At 41.8% G+C, this 26,805-nt stretch overlaps 1 protein-coding gene across 3 annotated transcripts in view; it reads left to right on the forward strand.

Moving 5' to 3' along the window:
* LOC117505355 (neurexin-1-beta-like) overlaps nt 1-26,805 on the forward strand; it is a 513,547-nt gene that overhangs the window by 452,591 nt on the left and 34,151 nt on the right. For 2 of the 3 annotated variants that reach the window (XM_034164999.1, XM_034164997.1), the window contains exon 4: nt 9,150-9,239. The exons of the other annotated variant lie outside the window; for it this stretch is intronic. In XM_034164999.1, coding sequence (XP_034020890.1) covers nt 9,150-9,239 — 90 coding nt within the window. The remainder of the gene's footprint in view (nt 1-9,149; nt 9,240-26,805) is intronic. 3 annotated transcript variants of the gene reach the window in all.

The following is a 26,805-nucleotide window of genomic DNA, read 5'->3' on the forward strand; positions in this document are numbered from 1 at the left end:
GCAGTGAATAGGTGTTGTAGATAAAGAGCGGCACAGGGACAATGCAAGATGGGAAACTGGCGGTGGGCCAGGAGAAACGCGTTGGACTTTCTTTTGGCAAAAGCAGAATGAAAGCACTCTCTGAGAGTGCAGAGCGGAGAAATAGGATTAGAACATGTGATGCACTCAGGACAATATGTCGCTAATGGCTGGAAGTACATGGAGTTGTGCTGGGCATGGATGGGAGCAAGGCCTCCAAAAAGTAACGGTGCAATGCCATGTGACAGAAGGCAAGCGTGCGCAAAAGTGCCTTTAGTTATCTATTAAAACATAAGCTAACTTTGGATCGTAATGAACACAACTAGGTAATAATCTGACATTTGACTCTAGTGACCTTAACCTTCACCCAAATGGTTGCTCCCTGGCCGACTTTGCCAGGGCAAATCTGGTATCCATCTACGTCTGAGCCACATTTGGTCCAAATTGGGTTGAAAATCAAGTTCATTGGTCTTAACCGTTGCCAAAATGAATTTTGTTTTAATGGCAATTTTGTAGCAAATCTTCACTGACACACCAGATTTTGAAGAAATCGGCAAAAGGACCTGGGAGGACTGTCAGGGAGACAGGATCTTGGCTCCAATGATTGATCATTGGCAAATTTGGACGTTAATGGGCAACTGCAGAACACACCCCCAATCTAAGTGAAAAACTTAAATTTTGGCTTTTGACCTTGACCCTCAATGACCTTGACCTCTGCTAAAACAAACCCTGAAATGAGCAATTCTGGGATCATCAAACCACATGCACACCATCATGTTATGTGTTAACAAATGTCATACAATCCTGTGGATGTTGTTGACCTTGTAGAGCAACTTTCGTTTTCGAACCCTGCACAAACCGAAATCAGCCCTTGTAACTATTTTTTACAGTTTTTACCCCATAACTCCACAACTTTGGGTCATAGACAATCCAAACTATACCTTCTTGCAATCCTTATGATCACACAAATTATCTCGTATACTCTTCAACATGATTGGAGCATCTTTAAATTTGGACCCCGTGTAGCCTTCCATTGCTTCCTACCGGGCACAACCACTGTGAGAGGGCCATCATGCATGTTTGTGTAGATCATGGCTCACTGACTGGAACAGATGAAAGTATTTAAATTAACTCCAAGAGCTATTTGCCCAGTGTAGTGAACTGTGTGTCACTCGTGACAGTTCTCCCTTGTCCTGATGTTCTTTTTGGTCCTCTGGTGCTCACTGATTTGCTCTGATTGAATCTTGCACAGTTGGAGGGTATCTCCAATTATTGGTCTGTGGCTGTGAGATGGCAGAGGGAGAACAGAGAAATGGCCAAGATGAGGGGAACGATAGCGGCGCCGTCACAGCAGTATGGCACCGGAGACGGAAGAGATTGCTCCTGGATAATTACAGAAGTGGCAACTGTGATTTCTACACGGGTAGGGGGCTTTCTTGCTTTGGCAGCCACCCTCTTGCAAATCCACCGTGGCCGAGATGAAAGGTGGCAAGGATCCCGTTGAAGTGAGAAACGAGAGCGAGGGGGGGTTGGAAATGAATTGTTGGATTGATAACTGTCGCCCAGATGAAAGACGAGCACGCTTTTAACACTGTGAGGTATCATCTGTTTCAAATATGTGTCGCCGTGAGCAGCGAGCAATGTATTTACATTGAACAAAGCAGCGCGACAGGGAGGTAAATCACTTTCTTCTCCAGCGTGCTTCACATAAAACGACTTGTTTGCAATCTTGCGCTTAAGGGACTTAATCATGGATGCTTATGTTCATACGTGGAGACTGCTTGCGAAAATACCCGGCATTCCGTCTGAAGTTATCCAACTGGAAAGCAGAGCAAGGAGCTGCCAGACAGAGGCGGGGTTTGTGCATAAGAGAAGGGCAAAGGGGAGGGGGAGGTTGGCCGATGGCCAGTTGCCTTCAACATAATCTTAGTACCTGTGGATGTGGGTGTCCTGTGCAAGGGCATGTGGCTGCTTGCACGGCTACATGATAAGTAACCTGTGATGTCTGTTTAGTTGCACTGCCCTAGTCATCAAAACACTACTACACACTCCAGGCACTTCACATCAGTCTGTTTTCCATCCTCCACCTTGATTTGTGTGTGTTCCCCGAAGTGCCGCTCAATTAACACGCCCTTGCCCTGGTGTCAGTGCAGCAGCTATGATGCCAACCCAAAGTGGGTCCAATCAACATCATTAATCTAGTTGAAACATGGAGTAACTTTTGGCTTTCACATCTGTTGGTATTTTAGTTTTGATGCCACCATTGTTTCAGAACAGAAGAGTTAGAAGACAGTTTTCTTACATTGTTGCAGCTTCGTGAGTTACAAAATCAAAGACAGAGTCCCCAGTAAGAAAGGAAACTATTGTTGGAGAGGGTGGCACCACTTTATTCTCATTACCTTCAAGTTCGGTCAGGTCTGGTACACATCACCACATCCAGTGCACCATAGAATTGTCTTGGCTGCTGGATGGTCAAAACACAGGCAGATAAGAGGACCATCCCCATGTCCCAAAACAGCCATCTATCGTTTGCAGCCAGGTGATACGTGGGTGTCTCCTTGGCCTTTTCCAGTTGCTGGGCTCCTCATTGCAGAGGCACCTGCGTGCTGGATCATGCCCAGAGAAATGTGCAACATGGATAGAATGTTGTAGCTGATGTTCGCTCTTATGATACACCTCATCTACACTCACTCACTCATCTTCAGCTCCTTACTCTAATTAAGGGTTATGGGGGGGGGGGTGAAGCCTATCCCAGCAGTCATAGGGCGTGCACCTCAACTAAGTCTCCTTACAAATGTCTGTTCATTTCACATAAAGTAATTCCAGTGGTACCCAAGGATCCTCCAAAGAAGGTGTCCATTCTTTGCCTTTGGTCTCTATGTTCCACCCAACACAAAGGAGTAGGTGAGGGTGGCTGTTTGATGTGGTTGTGGTTTTGATACCCAGTGCCTATGTTGTGTAAAATGTAAGTAGAAACATGTTCTTCTCTACTCCAATGAGTGTATTGGTCTAAACAATGAGGTTTAATCAGGAGCAGTGCTGGCACATTTGTATTGTGTGGAAGAAGAAATGCATTGCACCATAGAAGAAGTAAGACCAATGCAAGCTTTGGTTCCCAGTGGACAACCACTCAGACAGACCAGTGGTACATTCATATCTCCCCAAAGTTGCTATCTGCCAGCCATAGGCAGGTGATATTTGAGTATCTTCTTGGCCTTATCCAGTTGCCAGGGTTGTGAACACTGAGAGACCTAAATCATGCTCTGAAGTAAGAAAAGAAAAAACCTATGTGGTCTTCAAGGGCCATCGGGCAAATGTTTATCCCTGGATACCAAACAATGAAACAAGAGTCTGCACAAGTCCACCTGGATGGAATGCCAGTCCATCTGCATTTACTAACCCAATCTAGAAAAAGAAGGAAATCCACAATAGGCCCCATGGACCTGGTGCTGCCCCCTCCCCCACCCCCCGATATCATGATGTGAAGCAGATGAGCATCTCAGACTCCACATTGACCGGACACCAGGTTACATCCTCAGGCGAGGCTTGTGCCCAATTACAGCTGGGTAGACGGAGTTACAAGCCTAGACTAGGGAAGTAACTTAGTAACTTCAAGCTATAGAATCTGGGGATAAGCACTAGCATCAATGGGCATCTGGGCCCGTAGGACATATTTGCAATTTGTATATATAATACAGCATTTGTAGTTAACATACGAGGTCTGTCAATAAAGTATAGGTCCTTTTTATTTTTTTCAAAAACTATATGGATTTCATTCATATGTTTTTACGTCAGACATGCTTGAACCCTCGTGCGCATGCGTGAGTTTTTCCACGCCTGTCAGTGACGTCATTCGCCTTTGAGCACTCCTTGTGGGAGGAGTCGTCCAGCCCCTCGTCGGAATTCCTTTGTCTGAGAAGTTGCTGAGAGACTGGCGCTTTGTTTGATCAAAAATTTTTCTAAACCTGTGAGATACATCGAAGTGGACACGGTTCGAAAAATTAAGCTGGTTTTCTGTGAAAATTTTAACGGCTGATGAGAGATTTTGAGGTGATACTGTCGCTTTAAGGACTTCCCACGGAGCGAGACGTCGCGCAGCGCTCCCAGGCGCCGTCATCAGCCTGTTTCAAGCTGAAAACCTCCACATTTCAGGCTCTATTGATCCAGGACGTCGTGAGAGAACAGAGAAGTTTCAGAAGAAGTCGGTTTCAGCATTTTATCTGGATATTCCACTGTTAAAGGAGATTTTTTTAATGAAAGACGTGCGGGCGGATTGCAGCGTCGGCTCGTAGCCGCCGCGACACTCCGCCACAGGAACAACACCTCCGTTGGAAGCCTTAAGGACAAGTTGGAACATGTCCAGCTGTTAAACAGTTTCTCATATACTCACTCCACTGAAAGCCATCAAAAGCCGCCTGGATTTTACAAATGGTTATCAACACGGAGGTGTTTTTCCTGTGCCACCGCACCGCGCCGGCTGCGTCCCGACGCGCGGACCCGTCCGCACGTCTTTCATTAAAAAAATCTCCTTTAACAGTGGAATATCCAGATAAAATGCTGAAACCGACTTCTTCTGAAACTTCTCTGTTCTCTCACGACGTCCTGGATCAATAGAGCCTGAAATGTGGAGGTCTTCAGCTTGAAACAGGCTGATGACGGTGCCTGGGAGCGCTGCACGACGTCTCGCTCCGTGGGAAGTCCTTAAAGCGACAGTATCACCTCAAAATCTCTCATCAGCCGTTAAAATTTTCACCGAAAACCAGCTTAATTTTTTGAACCGTGTCCACTTCGATGTGTCTCACACGTTTAGAAAAAATTTTGATCAAACAAAGCGCCAGTCTCTCAGCAACTTCTCAGACAAAGGAATTCCGACAAGGGGCTGGATGACTCCTCCCACAAGGAGTGCTCACAGGCGAATGATGTCACCGACAGGTGTGGAAAAACTCACGCATGCGCACGAGGGTTCAAGCATGTCTGACGTAAAAACATATGAATGAAATCCATATAGTTTTTGAAAAAAATAAAAAGGACCTATACTTTATTGACAGCCCTCGTATAGCCTCCCACAATTATGAGAAATAAACATTTATTACTACTACTACAACTAATTTGCCCTTGGTGGTAATGATTGATCTGTACCTGCTGGTAATCAGATTACATTTATTCAGTATATAAACAGATTGCATTGACTAGTGTTTTGTTTTTGTTTTTTGTTTTTTTTTACCTCAACAACACTGCACCATTGTTTGATTTGCTAGTTTATTTTCTCTCTTGAATATCAGATTTTGTTGAGCAGCGGGTCGGATGGCATTGCTTCACCATCTTTAATTTCAAACACACGGAGTGGGCTTGGGAATGGTGCAAGCGAGATAATGGTGGTGTGAGAGACAAAGACAGCCCAGCTGTTTAATTTATTCCTCTATTCTCATGCAGAGTTGGATTCAACCTGTGGGGGAGAAGAGCAGGTTGGGGAAACGTTTCACTCATTGAGTCCGAGTTACTGAAATTCCCTGAGGATCTGAACACAAATACAACAGACATAAAGACATAAAAGCATGTTTCTTTTGGTGCCCCCCCATTATAGTTGCACCAAATTGAAACTAATCCCAGTTTTAAACCTCTTGTCCATCGTTTTGTCCAGTGTTCCATTTTCCGTAAGTGGACACAAAGGTTTTGTTGATTATTTATTGATTGGCCAATAAGATTTGTAAACAGAATTTAAAAAGTAAACCTGGGGTCCCTGTGATTTATAATCCCACAATAGGTTTTTAGCCTGAGGGAGTATTTCAGTGGGACTGAAGGTCAACATGGGCATTTGTGGTAAATTGCTGTTCATTTGAGACAAACAGAAACTTGGGGTTCAGAAGTAATTTAACATCAAAAGCTGCTTTTCTAGGTTCAGGAATTACTGAGATACAACAAGAGGTCATTTCAGTGAAGACATGGTTCTGGTGATTGATCTTTGCCTTTGCACTTTGATGTTTCACCCAGTTTGTCTTTTATCCTGTAATACAAATTTGTCTTGATGTAAAAGAAACAGACAAACACCAACAAAAACATAACCGCCTTCGTGAAGTTCAGAATATTAGGATCAAAGGCGACTGACCAGGATCAAAGATTAGCAATCAGGCTCAAACTTCAGTAATCAAGATGTTAGAATGTTAAAAAAAAAAAGAATAACCCTCATAGAATGGAAACAATATAAATAAAAACAAACATCTTTCTGAATGCCCGTCTCCTATTAAGCTATTATTAAAATTATAATATGATGCCAATGTTGTTGGTGTGATTCACAGTTGGAATTTAAGACTATTTGAGATTATGGATGCAGCAGTCGGAGGAGGACCTGAACACAACTGACTCATCTCACAAAGGATTCTGCCACCCACTAATTTTCTTTAACTCTTATTATTTTTACCACCTATTCTCAGGCCACTCCCCCCACCCCGCCCCTCCCCTTGCACCTTGTTCCCAGCTGCCACACACTGATGTCACTGCGATAAAAGGTGCATGTGGCGTTCTGTAATTGCTGCACAGCTGTGCCAGAATGTTGCTCTGCACCGGTAGAGCACATGCAAACATGGGGACATTTTTTTTTATAATAAATACATAAATAAATAAAAATGTGCACAGACTGAGACAAATTCTAGACCCCTGATGGGTTAGTCATCATTGTCGGTGATGAATAGAGCTGTTATGGGCAATTGCACATGAAATAAACATCAAAATAACCAGGTCCAATTTAACTGCTTGAGCTCCCGGATCTGATCTGTACCTGTGAGTCATCGACCACACAGATATGATCGACAGCGAGCCGGTCGTTGCTTTGGAACTCCGTCTTGTCTTTTATACGCTCCTCCATCTATCAGTCAGTCATGCCTCCTTGATTTTTTTTTTCATTCCAGATTTCATCTTTTTCGCCGAAGCCTCCAGCAGCCCCTCCCCTTACCCCCCCCCCCCCCACACACACACACACACACACACACTCGTTCATATTCATATACAGTGTCAGCAGACTCTCGCATACAGATACACCTCCTCAGCTGGTGTAAGGCACTGTTGCACAGGCAGGCGTGGGTAGAGAGACCCCTGGGGAGTGGAACTAGGTACTGCAAAACTGAGAGGCGGTCTATTTTTGATCACTGCAGCAGCAGAGTGCACTACAGGGAGGGGAGGAAAATCAAAACCATGCAAGTCCATGCAAAATACAGTCTGAGCTTTTTCCACTGGCAGGTTTAACTCTGGCTTTCAAACTCCCCCTGCGCCAGATTGTCATGCGGAGATGATGCCAGTAACTTTGTCAAGCTCAGTTATACCCCCAAAAAGCTTCATATGCACGACATTGGAATCAAAGGTGATGGAAATGTGTTTTTTGGGTATTAAAAGTACTCCATCACTTTTCCCACAGTTTTCCAGCAAAATCAAGGAAATGGTACCCACAACCGTAATGTGGTTGGATTGTAATTTTAACCAATCTAGCAAGCATAAAATGACTACAAAATGCAGAATGTAACCAGCACCAAGGCAATGCAGCAGATGACATCCAACATGTTTGCAATTACTTTTCATGTCAAACATGAAATATAGTGCATCTTCAACTCGCATTTAATTTTTATCGCTTGCCACATCAAATTGCAAGCAATGATTTACAAATAAATATTTACATTTGACAAAACGTAAGTTTTTTTTCTTTTCATTTCACACTTTTAGTGAGAAATGAAACAACTGCTACGTTTTGTCAAAGGTAAATATTTATTTGTAAGTCATGGCAGCGACGCCTGATGTAAACTTGTAAATCATTGCAGTGACGCCTGATGTAAAGTTAGCAATTTTTCATTTCGCACAAACTGCGAAATGAAAAAATTGCTAAGTTTTCTCAGATGTCATTTGTAAATAAATACAAATGTTACAAATATTTACTAATATTTTTGTAAATAAATATTTATTTGTAAATCATGGCAGCAACACCCGATGTAAACTTGTAAATCATTGCAGTGATGCCTAATGTAAAGTTAGCAATTTTTCATTTTGCATGAACTGCGAAATGAAAAAATTGCTAAGTTTTGTCAAATGTTATTTGTAAATAAATACAAATGTTACAGATATTTACAAATTTTTTGTAAATAAACATTTACTTGTAAATCATGGCAGCAACGCCCAATGTAAATTTGTAAATCATTGCAGCGATGCCTGATGTAAAGTTAGCAATTTCTTTTCGCATGAATTACGAAATTAAAAACTGCTAAGTTTTGTCAAACGTAATATTTATTTGTAAATAAATACAAATGTTACAAATATTTTTTGTAAATAAATATTTATTTGTAAATCATGGCAGCGACACATGATAACGAGCAACAATTTATCACATTTGTGCGATAAACTGTTGCTTGTCACCAGGTTTCGTTGCAAAGTGCCGAAAATGTATATCTGACGCTTTCATTGTATACTTTTATGTTGGGGGTATTTTTGGTTGGGGAGGGGGAGACGGGTGCTTCTTTTACTGAGGTATCATTTTCAGGTAGAAAAACCAACGACCCGTAGGCAACATGTCATCCTGTTGTCAAACCTTTGAGCTGCCAATCCGCTCGGCGACAAACTTTTGAGCATGACGGGAATTGAGAAATGTCTTCCTTGAAACAACCATGAAATGTTTTTTTTAATACTGTGTGATTATCTCGTGCTTATGTGAAATAACAGATGTCTTTATTCTGCCTCATTCATTCTCAGTTTAGTATTGTTGCTCCCTTAAATGACAGCTGGTTTTGTGATTTGATTTTCACTTAAAGTGACTTTGTTACCGCTAATGCATTTCTCAACTGTTTTTTTTTCCTTTCTTTCTTTCTTTCTTTGAGACTAGTTATCACATTGTCTCTTTTCTAAGTGTAATCCTATCTAAATCATTCATAAAGCTGTTTAACTGACTTAAAACTCATTTTAAACTCAAGGTAACTAGAATGCTGTTAACTTGTCTAACCAAACAAACCAGCCCGATAAATCAAGTTCTTCCTGACCTAACAAAAGCTGATATAACATAACGTGATAAACGTTTGCCATGTTGCCCTTCTAACCTCTAACCTTTCAACTTCCAGATTGTAACCTCTCTTAATTTGTCTTCTCCAAATTTCTTAAAGGGAACTTTGATAATGAGCGCCTGGCTATTGCTAGACAAAGAATCCCATACCGACTCGGTCGGGTAGTTGACGAGTGGCTACTCGACAAAGGTAATAAAATCCCTTTAACTCCACTAATGATCTAGCCACCTAACCTTTCGTTAACCACCACTCTGGAGGAGGTGCAGTGCCATACAACAAGGGCGAATGTAATTGAGCTCTTGACCCGAAATCCTTCTGGTCCCTTCGACTCCGCCCAAAGGTGGTGGGAATCGTAATTGGCTGATACTCATTTGATGATCACGGAACAATCACACAAGTTTTCGGTGTACTGCCTGTAGAAAATGTAACATGTTTGGCCGATCTCAATGGGACCTTACCCAAAGCACCTTACACTGGGGCTGCATCTCTTCTACGAAATAACCCCCAAATAACCCAACATAACCCCCCTTAATAACCTGAAAAAAAGATCATTGAATCCGTTTGCTTCTTTCTTGTGTCTTGTTGGCTGAATGTGACTTTTGCATTGATTATGACTATATTTAATCATTCATGAAAACAAAAAAAACGCCCACATGAAATTCATTAAAAGTTAAAGGGACTGATGAATTGTTGGTTCAGCGATGAAAGTCGAATTCATCACACAAGCACGGGCACCATATTTCGCCCCCAATGTGTGGTCCCATCCCATCAAAGTAGTGACTCTTTAACCCTTTGAGTGCCGAATGTCCCGACCTCTTTGTCTTGTGCCGTGTGTTTGCGCTGCTGAAGGTGGTTGATTCTTCCAAAACGATGGAATAAATTAAAGCAGAAAGACGGTTCTAATGGGTCATAATCAACCTGAGTGTCAACGTAGCTTTTGCGCAGTACAATACCTGCTTTTTGGCAAAGTTTCTAGAGCGTCAACTATTTGGTATTGTTATATAACAGTATTTAATTACAAAGTGTTTAATTATCTGTCAGATGGAGCCAGTTTACTAATGTTATCAAGCCACCAGATGCTCTTATCGGCTGGCATGTGCCCAACTCACACTTTGCGACCAACCTGCCTACTGTTTGGCAGCACCTGCTGTGTAAGTTTGAAAAAGCGTGGCCCTTGAGGATGCAGACTTTTGCTCATGTTTTCCTTATGAAACCACTAAAATACACTGCAGTTTAAAATGAGGTATGGTCAGGCACAATGCAGGTGGAATGCTGGCAGAAATTACACTGAATCATGGAAGATCAAAAACCTCCACTAAAGACCAGCGTATATATGTCACAAAATTCAGGTGTGCTTTACATAAATGGGTTGTCAATGTATGTGAACAGAACAAAACTGAATTCAAAACAACCATTCAATGGAAGACAAGTAAACATTAATGTAAGAAGGCAAAACTTCAACTTACTGCTTCACCTCAGGGAGCTTTGGTGGCTGCTGTGATACGTTGGACCAGATTAACTCACCAGAAAATATCGCACTCGATTGTGGGTTCTTAATAAAACTATTTCAGCTCCCTGGTGTACTCCAGCTCAGAATACAAATATGAATAAGAAAAAACTTCATCATTAATATTCCTCTTTCAATGGTCATCAACTCTATAACAAAGTACTACAAACATTGCAAAGCATGTATTACATAAGTAGTCACAAAGCTCAAATAGAATTCATTAAAAGAGCAGGATATTAACAGGTGACACACTATGCCTTGACATGTTTATGTCAGATTATGACCAAAAAATGTCCATAACTGCTGTATTGTAAATGACAAAAATAAGTTGGGCACACCCCAATGCACTTGATCAGACCCTAGATCACAGTGTCATAAAATCCTCAGGTTTTTTTACAAAAACAAACAAAAAAACATGGACTTGAATCAAGAGCACCTGATGGCTGAATACAAATCCTGAACCAGCTTTGTTTAATGACCAAAAAAACACTGAATATTGACAAAAATGTGCATATAATGAAGGTTTTGTCAGCATGACCAAACCACTAAGGCCAATTGTAACATTAGACTGGCATAAAAGTTGCATTTAGTAAGGGAGCTAGGACCTTTGCACTTCAACCCCAGAACTGAACCAAATTGACATTTTTATATCTGTTAGATGACCTCCAAACACAATTGGAATGTTCTGAAAACTTAACCTGGCCTGAAACCAGATATTCAAGATAGCGTCCAAAATGGACACTACAATATGTTAGTTTTTTAAATTTTGTTGACATGTTGCATTGTGGGGCATTTTAATAAACAATTTGGCAGCCATTTTGAATTTAAAGCTCATGAATGAAATTATCAAGGTACAAATATATTGACGTGACCTAAAACCTTCTTCTCGTGCAAAGTTAAAGTCTTTTATATGTCGCTGAATGTTTAAATAAAAAATAAATAAATTGGCAGCCATTCTGGGTGCCATCTTGAATGTCTAGCTTGAGGCCTATTTTTGTTTTTTGGGGTTTTTGACAAAACCTAAAAAGTCAGTTAAATTTAGTTCTGGGGGTGCAAGGGGTGGTCCCAATTCCCCTACAAATTAGTTGATTATCATTGCATTGTGAATGATAGTCATTGGTCTCCAAAAGCAATAGACAACTGACTAAATTAAATAAATGAAACATTTGCATATTTATTTTATGCAAGCAAAACAACCCTTGCATCAATTGCAGGCTGTTATAAACTTATCTGTTTTCGCCATCCTCCAGCGCTGGGGGAATTCAGTTCTGTCGAGGGTAGTTACACACATATCAGCATTTGGAAAGATGGCAGATGAAAGTTGAATGAAAAACTGGTTTAATAAAAAATGACTGGCTCACTTAAGGAGTGATTTGTGCATGCCCCGAAACTGCAATTGAGTTAGAAACTGAATGTGTTATTCTCTTTCTTCTATGCCTTAAAATGAGTTTCGCATCATGTCATTTAGACATGACAGCAAGAAGGATAAATAAACGCCAATCAAAAATAAAGTGAATGTTTTACTTAAAGGTGCAGTGCCTTTCAATTTTATTTTTTTTTTACCAAGTCATAAAAAGGCGTTTCTTCTGCACCACTGTCATCTTGTTCCTTAGTATTCAAATAAAGGCTTCACAATCTTATACCCCCAGTATGATCAAAATTCAACTCATCTGTAAACAACATCGAATTTTGACCCATGTGGGTTAAAATACAGCAAGATGCCATGGTGTTTTCTGTGACAATGTCAGAGATGAGTTGGGGGTGGGGGATTCCTGACCCTCAAATGGGATGGCTTCGCTGCTGACGGTAGTGTTAGCATCACGGAGCCAAAGAAGCGAGGTATGGCTTTAATTGTAATGGAAAAGTTTGACAAAATAATTACAAAAAAATTGACAGAAAAGCAGCCACAGACCAAAAAGATAAATCCTTTTGGAGATCTATATATAATAGCTACATATGTTCTGACGTACAACAAATTAGCAGACCAATATAACTATTTAATTTGACTTACAAGCGTATATAATTATAGATACATACACACACACCTAGTTTTAAGAAAGAAATTGAGTTTTCTGTTCTCAAGAGCTCAATGTATTTGTCATTGAATCCCCCAAAATACATACTTCACCATCAATAATTTGAAATATACCACAGAAATAAAGGCACTTCATAATAAGTACATTTTGCCAATTATGTGAAAAATCAAAAGGAATTCTGAAAAACGTGCATTTCTAAGCCTTCAAAGACGGTCGACGAGATCTTCTAATTTAACGTTTGCCGAATACCAGTGGGGTGTTTGTTTTAAACCTAAGAAGCCTAACGAAGAGGCTTAGCGGACATTTCCGAGCTCAAAGGGTTAAAGGCTATTTGTTGCTTTGATAAGGAAGCGGAAACTTAACAGATGAGAAACTCGAGCAGAATCTAACCACCTAACAGCAAACCAAACCTCATCCACACTAATCACTGAGGGCTTCTCTCACGGGGCATCGCGTCCCCCCTATCAAAAAACCCCCCAAAGATTCTTAATTTTGGTGATCAATTCCGAGAGCCCTCAGTTCTAACCCTGTTATAAACGAGCTTAACGTTTGAACACAGTTTGACCCGGATGTCTCTTTCTGGAAGAACTTGGACAGGTGTTGTCCTCTCTGGACAAATCTAAATAAAGTTCTAACTAAGTTCTAACTTCCACTAAACAACTAATCTTCAACAAATCCTTCTCTAAAGCAAAACTCAGAGGGTTAAATCCAACAAACCAAATAACCCAACACCAAATTTGCCAATAAAGTGCTCGTTCTCCATCATCTGGAATGCCTTTTTGAGCATCATGTAATAAACTGAGGTCCCTTTAACATTTATTGTTTTCACCATTCAGGTAATGGGATGTGTTGTCGTCTTTAAATGTTTTGAATGTTCTTGTTCTGTGTGCCCTTCTCTATTAAATTTGAATAATGCTGTGTGCGGTAAACAGCTTGGATCATTCCTCTTGTAATATCTCAAGGCATCTCATAATGGTCCAGGCTGTATTACCACGATGGGGATTTGGCATCGACTGTGGTGATTTTATTACTTCTGTGCCTCAGAGGGTCTTCACATGCTTCAGAGCTTTTGACCAGAGTGAACGAAAAATCAGCCCTGTGGGTCCCCCGCCCCCTGATCTTTGAACGATTCATCGTTTCTGTAAAATTCAATGAGCATGAAGAATCTCGACGTCCTTGACCTCCCGTTGGTGTGACTAAAATATCGCGGCCAACCGACTCTTCTACGTTGATGTTTTTGTGTGGTTTTAAGACTAATGGTCGCTCAGAGTAATATTCACAAATGAGTATTTTACTTCTGCTCCAATTCAATTAGTCTTTGGAGACAATGGCTTTTTTTTTTTTCCCGAAGAGGGCTGCAGCGTAGAACCATGTTGTCACAGTGTCTCATGTTGAAGCCCGTATCCCATTTCTCCTACTGTGTCTGAGGCAGATCAGAGCGAACATTTCTGGCCAGCTCTGTGCCTACTGACTAAATCCAAAACAGCAACCATTACATCAACCCAATGAAGGGGAACAAATCAGAACCCAGAAAGTTTTCATCAGCTTTATCTGAGCCCAAACTTCCTCTGATGCGTCCTCGGATCTTCCCCACCTCCTTGAGATGGGTCTGTCATTTCAAGGACTTTTTTTTCCTCCTTTACTTTAATGATCTTGTTCTCTGACTGTTGCCATCAGCCAGGGAACATTAGAAAAAGCTAGAAAAAAAACATTGCTCAAGGTGAATGCATGGTGCAAATTTGTAGGAGCTCCATTCGAGGAGGGAACAACAGGAGCGCTGAGTCTTAATAACGCCTAAGTCCTGTATAGGAGCTGACAGGCTCTGCAAATTCTAGCGTGAAAGCGGATGGAAGTCCCCTTGATACAGGTTAATTCCCCAGTCAAGACCAGCACTAATTTACAGCTGGATGGACTGAGACCATGCAGATGGAGTGTCCTGTCCAAGGACACAGATAGGTAGGGTGACGGAGAATGAAATCCAGGTCTAGTCATTGGTAGCCCAACACCTTACTCAGTGAACCTGCTTTGCAATCTTTAAGATTTTTTAGAACTACATTCAAAACTGGCCAACAGGTCAAATCAGTTCGAGAAGCACACATTCATTACCTGATAGAACCATCCTACTTAGCAATAACACAACAAGATCAGCGGGTCATCCCCATCTGCTCAAGGTAGCCACTTATCTGCTGCACCAAAGAGAAAGGTGGACATCCCCAGTGCCATGGATCACACTCTTGAGTGTCATCAAGTAACTGCTGTTTGCTAACAAAGTTATTCCAGCTGGAGCCAAGGAACCTCAGAAGTACACCTAGTCCACCCATTACTTTGGAGACCAACCATTCAACATGGTGACTTTAGGTCAGTGGTCCAAGTCTAGCAATATTAGAGTAAGATAGGAATCACTGAGACCATAAAGGCTCTGTCCCAGCTTCTCTAGACCTCAAAGGCTGATGAGTTGGAGGAATGAAGAAGAATAGACACCGTGAACATTTCAGTGTTCTCAAAATAGACAGAGGGTTTATTTTAACCCCAGTAGTGGTGCAGCTTAGCTAAAATTTCCATAACAATGATTCAGTTTGTGATAAAAAGCATGAAATTTGGCACACACATTCTAAATGAACTAATGTTTATTTTCAGATATGGAGACGTCCTGGAGCTGACCTCTAATGAGCTACAGGGGTCAATAAAGAATTACACAGGGGTCCAAATTTAAAAGTGCTCCATTCATGTTGAACACTATACCACATTGTCTGATCATAAAGATTCCAAAAAGGTATAGTTTGCAGTCCCGTCGCCAGATCTCAGTCTTAAGGGGGGCTTATGAAATCCACCAGGTGGGCACCACTATTAATAGCTTATTTTTACTATTCACGCAGCCCTAATCCCCCACAAGAATCATCACATTAACCATGACCGAACCAGCACTCTGTCTCTCTCTCACTCACACACACAAACAAACGCACGCGCATGTTCGCACGCACACACACACAAGTACAAATAACGTATTAGATCACACGCAGCATGTCGAACTAAACAAACAAAAAAACACCACGGCGGGTGCATTTAAAAGCAACCAACAGAGGGGTAGCAATAGTACTTTGCAATAGTCACTTTGTCATACCAGGACAGCTGAAAAGACCTGTTACTTTTCTCCACCTTTTGCACCAAATTAATCTGAGGAGTTGATCTGCCCTGCTGTTTAAGTTTTTCTTCTTAAGGAAGACTATTAAATGGCTTCGCCAAAATCCGGTCCACAACATTCAAATTGTCTGCCATTATGTGCAGCTACCTAGCTAACTCGCTAGCTGGGAATAGGCGCGAGGCTAGTGTGAAGTGTGTCCGCCTGTGAGTGCTTTGTGACGGTGGAGGAGCTCAGCAGCACCCGCTGCTCGGTAGGGACAGAAACTGCGATAGAAGTCAGAAAGAGTGATAGAAGTCAGTCTCCAAACACAAACAGCTACAAAAAAAAAAACACCAGAAATAGAAGCTCGATTTGTCGCTAGTCGTTTTTAACAAAGAAAATGCCGCTAAGAGGATTAGGAAAGTCTCCGGTTCAACTCAGAACAGAATGAAAATAAAAACAAATGCTCCCACGGATGTTTACACCAAAAGATCGCTGATTCGCTGATTTCGCTGTCAATCAAAAAGGGATTCAGCCTCAGACAGATCATCCAATCATCATGCAGAAGATGAGCGTCCGGGCCAGCCCACTGCCCCATAGACCCCCAGACACGCCGAGCGTCCGATGGGCGGGACAAAGCCCAGCATTTATCCAATGGCTCGTCTCGTTTCGCTGCAGTCTTTGTGTCGCTATTGAAGTCTGTGATCAGCGTCCACACTGTTTAAAGCGCTGTGAAGCTGCGGGTTTGAGTGAGAGGAAAGCCGCGTCGTTACCAGTAATAAGAAGCTGATTCTGAACAAAAGTTGAGCGCGTTGTAGCGCATATTTAGTCAATGACATGTACACACAACAGTATACGTATATTTGATCACTTATTTTTTGACATTTTAGGGGAAGCTGAGTTTCCCGTGCAGTCTTAGCAAAATCGCCTCTGACACACACACGCACACACACACAATAAAAATTTGGACCTACTTTGAGTAGAGTGCCAATGCTGTCCTCTCTTTCGTCCACCCTGTGTCAGTACAGGATCCACGGAGGTAGAAATGGGTCCAGGGTTTTCTTTGCCAACGACATCATGTGTTGGTTTATCCGAAGTTACCGATGTTGGGGTTTTAAACCAGTTACGTATATCCACATTTAGGAAAGCACAAAAACTAGCTGCTGTCTGCTGGCAAAAACTCACTTCATTTCCCCCCATAAACGCGGTAACTTGTTGCTAGGCAACACTGACGCGATTACATACGTAGACAAACTTTCCAACAAACTCACACGGTTTTAATATATTTAATGTCTTGGTGATTATGCAACACTGGCCGTTTTAACCCAAATCAAGTACAATAAAATGAAATTAGGATTTTATTTATCTATTGATTTATTTGAGATCTGTGACTGTGATCTGGCTTGGGTGGGCGGGCCCAAGCATATCAGTGGGCGGGCACTGCCCCCCTAGGGCCCGCCCATAGCGACGGGTGTGATAGTTTGGACTATCTATGACTGAATGTTCTGGAGTTATGGGATAAAAACAGCAAAAATGATGACAAAGGTCAGTTTTAGGTCGATGGTAGGATTATGCAGAAAACTGAGTTTACACAAGCCTGGACCACAGAGGATCACTGTGCCAAATTTGAGACAGATTCCTCAAAAGATGGTTGAGATTATAAAGATATAATTCTCTACAGCTGTTAATATATAGACAAAAGATTATAAATGCCTGCCAAGAATCAACCTCCCGTAGTTGTGCTCTGTAGCAGATGAGCGAGGACGAAGATAAAGCTCCCAAACCAGTCATTGCATGAAATCTCTCCCCATGGAGCTTTTGAACTCTACGTGAAGCTCAAACGTGAATGTCAGCTACATGAATGCAGCGAGTGTGGAATACTACGACGGCAGGTCTCCGAGCTTTAGAACCAGGTTTAATGTTCAGTGTTTAATGGTCTGGCGCAAGTTCCTGCTTCCCTAATCGAAAGCAATCGAGGTCTCTCGCTGAGCGCTGGACCGCGGGCTCAAAACAAAATTTCAAGGTCAGGCATTGGTCCAGCTGCACTATTCATGACCACCACTTCGTCTCAGATAATCTCTCAGATCAGGGCTGCAAAGAATAAACAGCGAATACATCTGAGACGGGCTTTTAGCCTCCTTTTGGTGAGCTTCGCGCCCGTTGCTCTCTTACAATGCTCGTTGGCTCATTTCAGCTTCCGGCACGATTATGGCCACATCTGATAGCCGTGTGTGCGGAAAGAGTTGCCATTTCAACATGCTCACTCATCGGTAGAAAAGCGGCTGCAAAGAAACGCTTCCGCCACCAGAATAAAAAGACAGTTTGCTGTGTTATTTCATGGTTTTGTACCATGAAATGGCCTGGAAATGGCACAGTCACAGCTGGAGTGAATTAAAAAAAAAAAAAAATCTCATCCCAGTTCACCGTCACACTATCACTCTCCGTCTCTCACTCTAGACAGTGTCACTTGATCTACACGCAGATACGGGATCTCCGATCCCGTATCTGCGATCCCGTATCTGAGACAGGGCGGCATCCGATTAAATCCAATCGCCTGTCTCCTGAGTCCCGCTGATTCCCTGCAAAAGTCTCGGTTCTCTCCACTGCCATCAAGGACCTCAAGGCTCTGCGCTCCCTCACGACCTTAACTTCATGCTGCATGCTGCATTTCGCACGTCATCTCTTTTGTCAAATGCAATTAATTCATAGTGTTCTAGCCAAACCAGCACAAAGTCTGAGGAGTAAAATAAAAAAAAACAGCCTTAATTACCAAAGAAAGCCTTGTGCAGTGAAGATAACTCAGGAACGCTTCATAATCAACTGTCAGCATGCCGTCGCCCACCACCACGCTCCCCGCCGCCCACCCCTTCCTTTTGCTTCACTCTTCTTAAAGTTTGTGTCTCATTTGCTTTCTTCTCATTCTTTGTAGAAGAAAATGGAAACTAGAGTTCCCTTTTTTTTAAACCTGCACTAGTCATTCAGCAGACCTGTGAAGGATTTCATACCATTTGTAGTTATGCACTGGATCAACCTTGGGTACATCTGTAATGACCCAACTGGTTACTGAAGGAGACTCGGATGAGTTTCAATCCCAGAATTCCAGTTTAAGCTTTTTGCTCTTTTAGATGATAGTTGGACTGCCGACATGTAGACCAGAGTTTTATTCCAAATGTGTCCTTGAGCAAGACGCTTCACTTGCATTGACGCAGTCTACCCAACTTTGAGTACCGGCCTTGTTTGGAACTAACCTGCAGTGAACTGGTGTCCTGTACAGAAGGAGTCATAATGCACCTTGACACCCGCACGAATTTTGGCTCCGCGCTGCCACGTAATGTGTTGTGCCAATGCGTGTCATTAAACGGTACGCACCTTGACACTTGCAGGAATTTGATCCCCGCACTGGCACGGAACCTTGCATGCCAATGAGTAAACGCGTCATAAACGATGCATAAACTGTGCGCGCAATAGGTTTGCCAATAGGTTGTACAATGTTCACACTAGTGGCACGAGATTTTTGCATGCCAGAAATGCAGCCGCGCACAGGTCACAGGCGGTTTATGAGTTTACTCACTGGTACACTAAATTACGTGCCAGTGCGGGGATCAAATTCCTGCAAGTGTCAATGCACCGATAGACTCACATCCAATGCAAGCTGCAGTGTCAGTGTCCAAGGATAAGCATCCCCGCCCCATATATGACTGACAACTTATTGACTGTGGAAGTAACTTGAGGTTGAGTGGTCTTCTAATTCAGCAGGAGTCATAGACTCTCATCCCCTTAAAGCGATCATATCCAGGGATAAGCACCAGCCCGATGGGCCTTACGTCCTTTATAGGACTTACTACTTCTTCTTACCTCTAAGTATGATCTAGATGTCTCACTATTCCTCAGTAGTCTTCCCACCCATTCATGATGACAAGTTATGGGAGATTATGCATGTGGCCACTGGTGTGGTCTACCTGGGTGGTCACCAATTGGGAACCAAGGAAATTCCACAGGGCATCATGCAACACCACCACAAGAAAATCAGTAAGGTATATCTTCTATTATACATTCCAATTCTAATGTAGAACTCTACTAGTGTATACTAAAGTATATCTAAATATCTACAAAAAGAATAGTAGAGCCACTTAGGTGCCTGGTCTTGAGAACCAGGGATGGTAGGTTGAAAAGCTTTATTATCTTAAATCTCAAACATGATCTTAAACTTCACCTTGAGTTCAAATCCACTCACGAGGATTAAAAAACCACCCACAGAGTTGAGAGAGATTTTCTTGAGTCAAAGCTACATGGATGTTCCGCAGCATTGAAGCCTTTCCACATCACAGTGGCCTACATAATTTTTTAATCAATAAAGACTACAATTTTTCCAGAGTTGCCATTGTTGTAAAGTGCCATCAAGCATCAATGTCACTGATCAGACAGGTAAATCCGGGTCTGTTGGTCACTCTGGTTGACCATCAGTGGCCAACACAAAATGAAGACCTATATGGAATCCTTAAAAAAAATCCAATTTTGCGACCTCCATGGGGGCATTCATATTTGTTTTGTCTTACTACTTGACAAAGCCCAAACCAATGATGTTTGACAGTGAATGTTGTTCTAGATGTTACAGGAAGCTCAGCAACCACAACTTTAAGATGTCTTCCATCCATCTTACCAAGGCCTTAATTCCCTGGTTAATCAGTTTGGCGGGTGACTACCTCAAGTAGCAGTCGTGGCTGCCCCAAAATGAAAAATCATATAAGAATTACAGTGCATTTGTAATCCACTGGAGCCCTGTTGCCTCTGAGCCCTCCTGATTCTGTCAGATCTCAGAAGGGAAGCCATGTGCATCCTGATCGGTATTTTGCCAGGAGACTGCTTGGGAATACTAAGAGCTGCGATCTCATTTCTCCCAGTAGACCTGGTGTTATCAGGAAGGGCATCTGGTGTAACACTTGTGCCAATTCCCTCTATCAGATCCACTGTAATAAGTGTGAGAGCAGCCCAAAGAAGAAAACTGTGCTCTTGAGATCAATTAAAGCGAAATAAAGCTTTTCTGTATCCTTGACAAGACAAGATTGTGTCTTCAGTCTGTGCAGCGGGTTCCTCGAACCTTAAATTTTGGCTTTTACTCTGACAAAAGTTGTCAGTCGATTGGCCTTCTAGCATATATTGACAGCTGGACACCAAATATAAAGTAGAAACAACTCAAGGAGTAACTCAATAGAATCTGAGTTTGCCAAAAAGCCTAAAGCTCCTGTTTTTGATTTGTCAGTGTGGGATTTGAGCGTTGATGAGTGGATCTAGGGGATTTAATAATTTCAGCATATGCTCTGCAACAAAGCAAAAAATCTAAATGGAAAAAAGTGACGTGGCTTATGGTTTTAAAGCTTTTTGAAGCTCACACAGCACATTTCTGACAGTAACTACTTGCTACCATATGCATGCACGCTAAGATTACAGGAGTAGAAAGAGGCGTAATAATGCTAATAAAAATACTTCTGTCTTCAGCTTTCATATTCCGTCCACCTGGACAGCCAAATGTTTGGATTATTCTTCCAATCCCCTTTTACCGCCACTTAACAAGCTCTCCTCCGAGTTTACCACATGGCGCGAGGATAGGAGGCTAGGCTAGGTGAGAGCACAGTAGCAAGCAGCTGTTCATTGCCTCCGCTACACCTACCTTCTGCAAACATAGAGCTATCGTTGCACGGCCTCCAACAAGCACTCTGTGCATGACCAAAGCTCAGCCTTCTCCTGGCTCCGTTCAACTCAGCTAGTAATTAGCGACAGCTCGTCTGCGACAACCATTTTCTCATTTTATTAAAAAAAAAAGGGGGGTCACGGAGAAAAGTGAGATGCAAACAAATTTGTCATTGCTGAGACAGTTATGTAGGAATGTTTCCAATGTTTTCATGAATGAATCCATTGTCGCCAGATAACACACAAACAATAAATGCTGTCTTTGTGTTACTCGCCAAATAAATAAAAAAAAAAACCCCAATGAGGACAAACACGGTATACACCTGGTGAACTTGAGGCACCAAATCAATTGAAAAGCAGCTTTGTTTTGTCCATATGATGTGATATGACACGGACATATCTGCTGTACACAAACCTTGACCTGTTTTTTTTTCTGGGTAAAATTATGGCTGATGGGTAAAAAAACAGCCGTTTTGGTGTCATTACTTGACATTAAGTTGCCACAGACTTAATATATCAGTGTTTTAATCAAGGCCAACCTTCAAAGCCTAAGCTAAAGTTTTGACCCCCAACACCCAGCCAAGGCTCTGAATTCACAAGGGAATGTTAAGGTGTTGACCAGGAAGGCCTAGAACAAGACTTTGACACACACACACCCAAGGGCCGGGCCAAGGCTTTGACCACCAAGATCCAGGCACAGACTTTGACCTTTCCCCTCAGACACAGGCCAAGGCTTTCAACCCACAAGATACTGGTCAAGGCTTTGACCACCAAGGCCTAGAACAAGACTTTGACACACACACATCCAAGGGCCAGGCCAATTGTTTGATTCCCTAACACCCAGACCAAGGCTTAGACCCCGAAGATCCAGGCACAGACTTTGACTTTCCCCCCTCAGACACAGGCCAAGGCTTTGACCACTAAAGACCCAGGCCAAGATTTTGACCCACCCACCCACCCCGCCATCTAAGGTACAGGCCAAGATTTTGACCCTTTCAAGGCCATGACTCGAAATATCAAGGCACAGGCCCAGGTTCAGGCACAAACAATGGGGTAAAAAAAAAATTAAATGGATCATACAAAAAGAGAAGTTAACGCAAAATGGAGACAAACCTGGACTTTTGTATTTTAAAAGTAATTTGAAGAATCACAGTTGTTTCCATTAAAAGTAGTATTCTGTATTTTATAGACTGTTTAGGTACCTCAATTCTATTTAAAATGTACAAAATTCCACATGCATTGAATTTTCTTGAAATAAGGCCAAGGCTGAAGGCATCCAATGTCAAGGCCTGGAAAAATAGGGCTTCAGGCACTTTAAGGCCTAGGCCAAACATCACGGAACAACAACACTGCAGATATGAAATCTAAAATTCATCAATTCATCAGTTGCTTGAATTCAGAGGGTGTTGACCTTGACCTACTTTTTTCTGGGTCAAACCAGAGTGGATTGACATTCCAGGGAGTCCATGAATGCAGTACCTATCCCTCTTCTCTGCAGTGCTATTTTGGCTCGATCTCTTGCTCAGTGTACCTGACTTGACTGAAATAGCCCATATAGGTAAAGAATTTGGTCTTCATAATCTCTGAAGGCATCATTTGCAATCATTCCTTCTCTCCTGGCTTCTAGTTGAATTACTCTGGGTGGCCTCATGTCTGAAGATATGGCAGGCGTCACAGAACAACGAGAAACGCTCAGGGTTCGATTTCCTTTCTGAATCATTGCAGTAATAGCCCGGTGTGTCGCAGAGTTTTGTGTTGCCGCAGTAACAAGCGGTTATTTTTACATTTATAATGCACACCAGGACGCACCGCCCCTCCTGTAGCTGACAGGTAATCAATACGAACTATAGGACTCCCGCCTACTGTTGATCGAACAGAGGCTTGTCAGTCTCTCTGGAGACCTCCCTCTGCAGTCTCTGCACATTACAAACACAAAGAATGCATTGTAATCGTGCCAGGCTGAATTACAGAGAGCGACGACACGCAATAAAAGCACAAGTCGTGATCGCATCTTATAGCTTCTGAATTCATTTAAACGACGCTACTACTGTGGCTGTTCAGGGCTGAGACGACACCGATGGTTCGATCGTTGCTGCCCACCGGACACTGGGAGGCTCCTGAACTGTCTGCAGAATGTATGAAAGAAAGACAATAACAAAAAGAGGAGGTTGGACAGGGAGTGAGAGATTGGGGACACGAGAGATGACAGGAATAAGAGGAGATGACAGACTAGTAGGACAGCGAAGGAGCGAGCCAGCGCGTGGATAGAATGTCAAAGAGAGAGGAGCAAAAGGCTCGGAGGGAGGGATGCGGCGAGGGGGGTGACAGGCTCAATAAAACCAACAAGAAAAACGACACAGTTAAATATAGCGGCTCAGGACCAGAAACACAGAGACGACGTGAACGGAGTAGAAGCAGGCAATTGAAGTGGCGCAGTTGGCAATGAGGGATGGAGTGTTGGAGCATTGCCGAAGGGAGCAGAAGTGCTTCCGTTTAAAGAAAACTAATTTATATTCATAAAACACATGCCTGCACAATTTTCCCCATTAAGAGCCACTTGATGGGAAAATGGTACATGCACGTTTTGACTTACAGTGCGCAACTCTCCCTCATAAAATGATACCATGCATATCAAGATACATGGGCTACGATACTCATGCTAATGCTAGTTAGCGCTTAGCTATCAACTGATACTTTACCTGGAGATAATGCTATTGTTGTGTTTTCAATCAGAAAATCAAAATATTTTTAAAGCTGCCTGCTAGCAGTGCATACTGGGATAAACTTTTTCTTAAAACAGGACAAAAGGAAAAGTGATCAATCTAAATAAATAGCATGCAGAAGAGATAAAGATTGATACAAACACTTGTCTTTATATTGACCTCAATGATTCACAAAAAAATTGTATAAAAAAACAAACAAAAAAACAAACACAGCGATTAATTCTAAAATATAATTGTAACTATTACATCAGTCATGATAAAGATTGTAAAGGAAACATGAAGGGTGGAAAGAGAATTTTATATGTAATATACAAATATGTAATGTGTTGACACCAGTCAAAAAGAAAACTAGAGTGATGTGTCACAATTGTGATGAGTAATTAATACAAAAAACTTTTGTTGTGTACGCAGTTAGTTGGAAAAGAAGGTATTTGCCTCTATATTTTACATGAACACTTTAAACTAAAATAAAATGACAGAACATCAGATTCACTGGGTAAATGTGAAATACTTCAAATTCTACCAATAAATTTCATTGTCTTTTAGATGGAGAACAAAAATCAATCAATTAATATCCACAAAATTGTAGTAAAATTAATGTTCCTAATTGCATGGTGCATATATTGACAATTTGTTCAGTAGAAACCATTCTCAGTTTTTTTTTAACACTTTGATAGCTTTGGATAGAAAGATTTGTATCATCTGCAAAAAGGTTGAGGTATAACTGCAGCGTAGAAATTTGGTGGATTATCAATGTAAATCAAAAAAGAGATGATCCAAGAATGGAACCTTGAGGCACTTCACAAAGAGTTGTAGTTGCATTACAATTCTTGTTAGATAAAATGATTCATAGCTGTCTATCCTTTAAATAAAACCATTTCCTTACTTTCTCAAATATGCATCCCAAAAGGTTACGGTTAGAAACCTTGACCATACCTTGGAAAATGTTAGAGGGTGTACAAGATGAACCTAGATGTTCTGTCATTGTGTCTTGGTCTTGTTTTAAACCCTGGGGGATTTTTATGTTGTTTAAAAAAAATGTATTTTTCGAACCTCAACCTTTGACAAACTTTGGTCAACATTACCATTTGGCACATGGTGCAAGTCTGGCACATTTTGCCATCAAACTGTGTGCTAGGTCACATTCTTGAGCAACCATGATCTTCACATACCAGTTTGTCACACTTAAAGACCTTCCACGACGCATATCGGTGAGCATTAGAGTAAAGCATAAACCTCAAACCATTCCAAGGCAATATCCCTGAACTCATCAAGCTAATTTAGCAATGAGATTATCATGGTAATTGTATCACAAGCAGCTCGCTGCTTCCAGGGAAATAGTGAAGACACATCAGGAAAAAAGTAAGAAATGACCGGAGTGTCCTTGGAGGCTCTTCCATTGCCAGAATAAGGTATTTTGAGATTTGGCATAACTATGAAATATATGTACCTTTTTAGTTTGGCTTGCTTCAAGTCTTGCATATTTTCTGGCATAATCGCTTCATTAACTGCAGCTATTTTTATTCAGCTTTGTGACAAATTTGAGGAGCGCTGCACACGGTTGAGTGTTTCATGTTCCCCTGTGGAATTTATAAGAAAATACCACAGGTCTTTAAATGTATTAAGGACGGACGGCTTTAGTAGAGGTGCCGTAGAAGGAATAAAGAGAAACATTTACTTCTCATGAAGATAATTCTCTCTGCTGCTGAAGATAGAGATGTATGCGTCTGACAGGATATGGGGTTTAAAACTTACTTCAGTCTGGAGTGCCTGCTTACGGAAGCTTGACCGTTACCGTCTCTGCGCAAACTTTAATTACAGCTCTCGTCACGAGCAGCTGGATCACTGCCACCTCTTGCCCTCCTCTAACGCCATCCACACCCAAACCTCCACCATGCAAAGTGATAAGAAAATATATCCAAGCACATTTGGATTTGTTTAATTTCAAATCCATCCTGGTGGTGTACATAAGCAAAATTATGACAATTGTCCCAATCCTGTTAGGTTTTTTGTTTTTTTCTTCAACGTCAGGTATTAAATGACTGTTGTAAAGTAAGAAAAAAACGATACAAATATTTTGGATCCACAGAAAGTGTTCAAGATCGTAAAGCTAATTTGAGCTGTATATATGGATAGAAAACAACTAAAGATGCATAGTAATAATTTAGTGACCTAAATTGACCAATCAGAAGTGCTACAGAGGAATAAATGGCAAATGGACTGAATCAAAAGCTCAAAGCGCTTTACAATGATGCCTCACATTCTCTCTCTCACACACACACCGATATCAGGGTGCTGCCATCCAAGGTGCACAACTCCACACTGGGAGCAACCTGAGGATTAAGGACCTCGCTCACAGATCCTTAGTGATTTTCCAGTCCAGTAGGGATTTGAACTGAGGATCCTCTGGTCTCAATTCCACCACTTATCCACTAGACCATCACCTCCCCAATAGAACAGAATTTTGTATTATTCGTACGGCTACGTAACGATAGCCATTGCCACAAAATCTTCCTGAATTAATCATTTAAATTCCGTTGACCTATCCTGTTAGCCTTAGCGAACTTGGTAGCTTCAAGATAGATGCGCGTAGTCTGTATTTATTCATCCAGTTGCCGAGCACTGCAAAATTGCCTACACATCAAGCAGCACCATTTGAGCTTCAAAACCTATGACCAGT

The sequence above is a fragment of the Thalassophryne amazonica genome, chromosome 23, assembly GCF_902500255.1.
Source record: "Thalassophryne amazonica chromosome 23, fThaAma1.1, whole genome shotgun sequence".
NCBI classification, from domain to species: Eukaryota; Metazoa; Chordata; class Actinopteri; order Batrachoidiformes; family Batrachoididae; genus Thalassophryne; species Thalassophryne amazonica.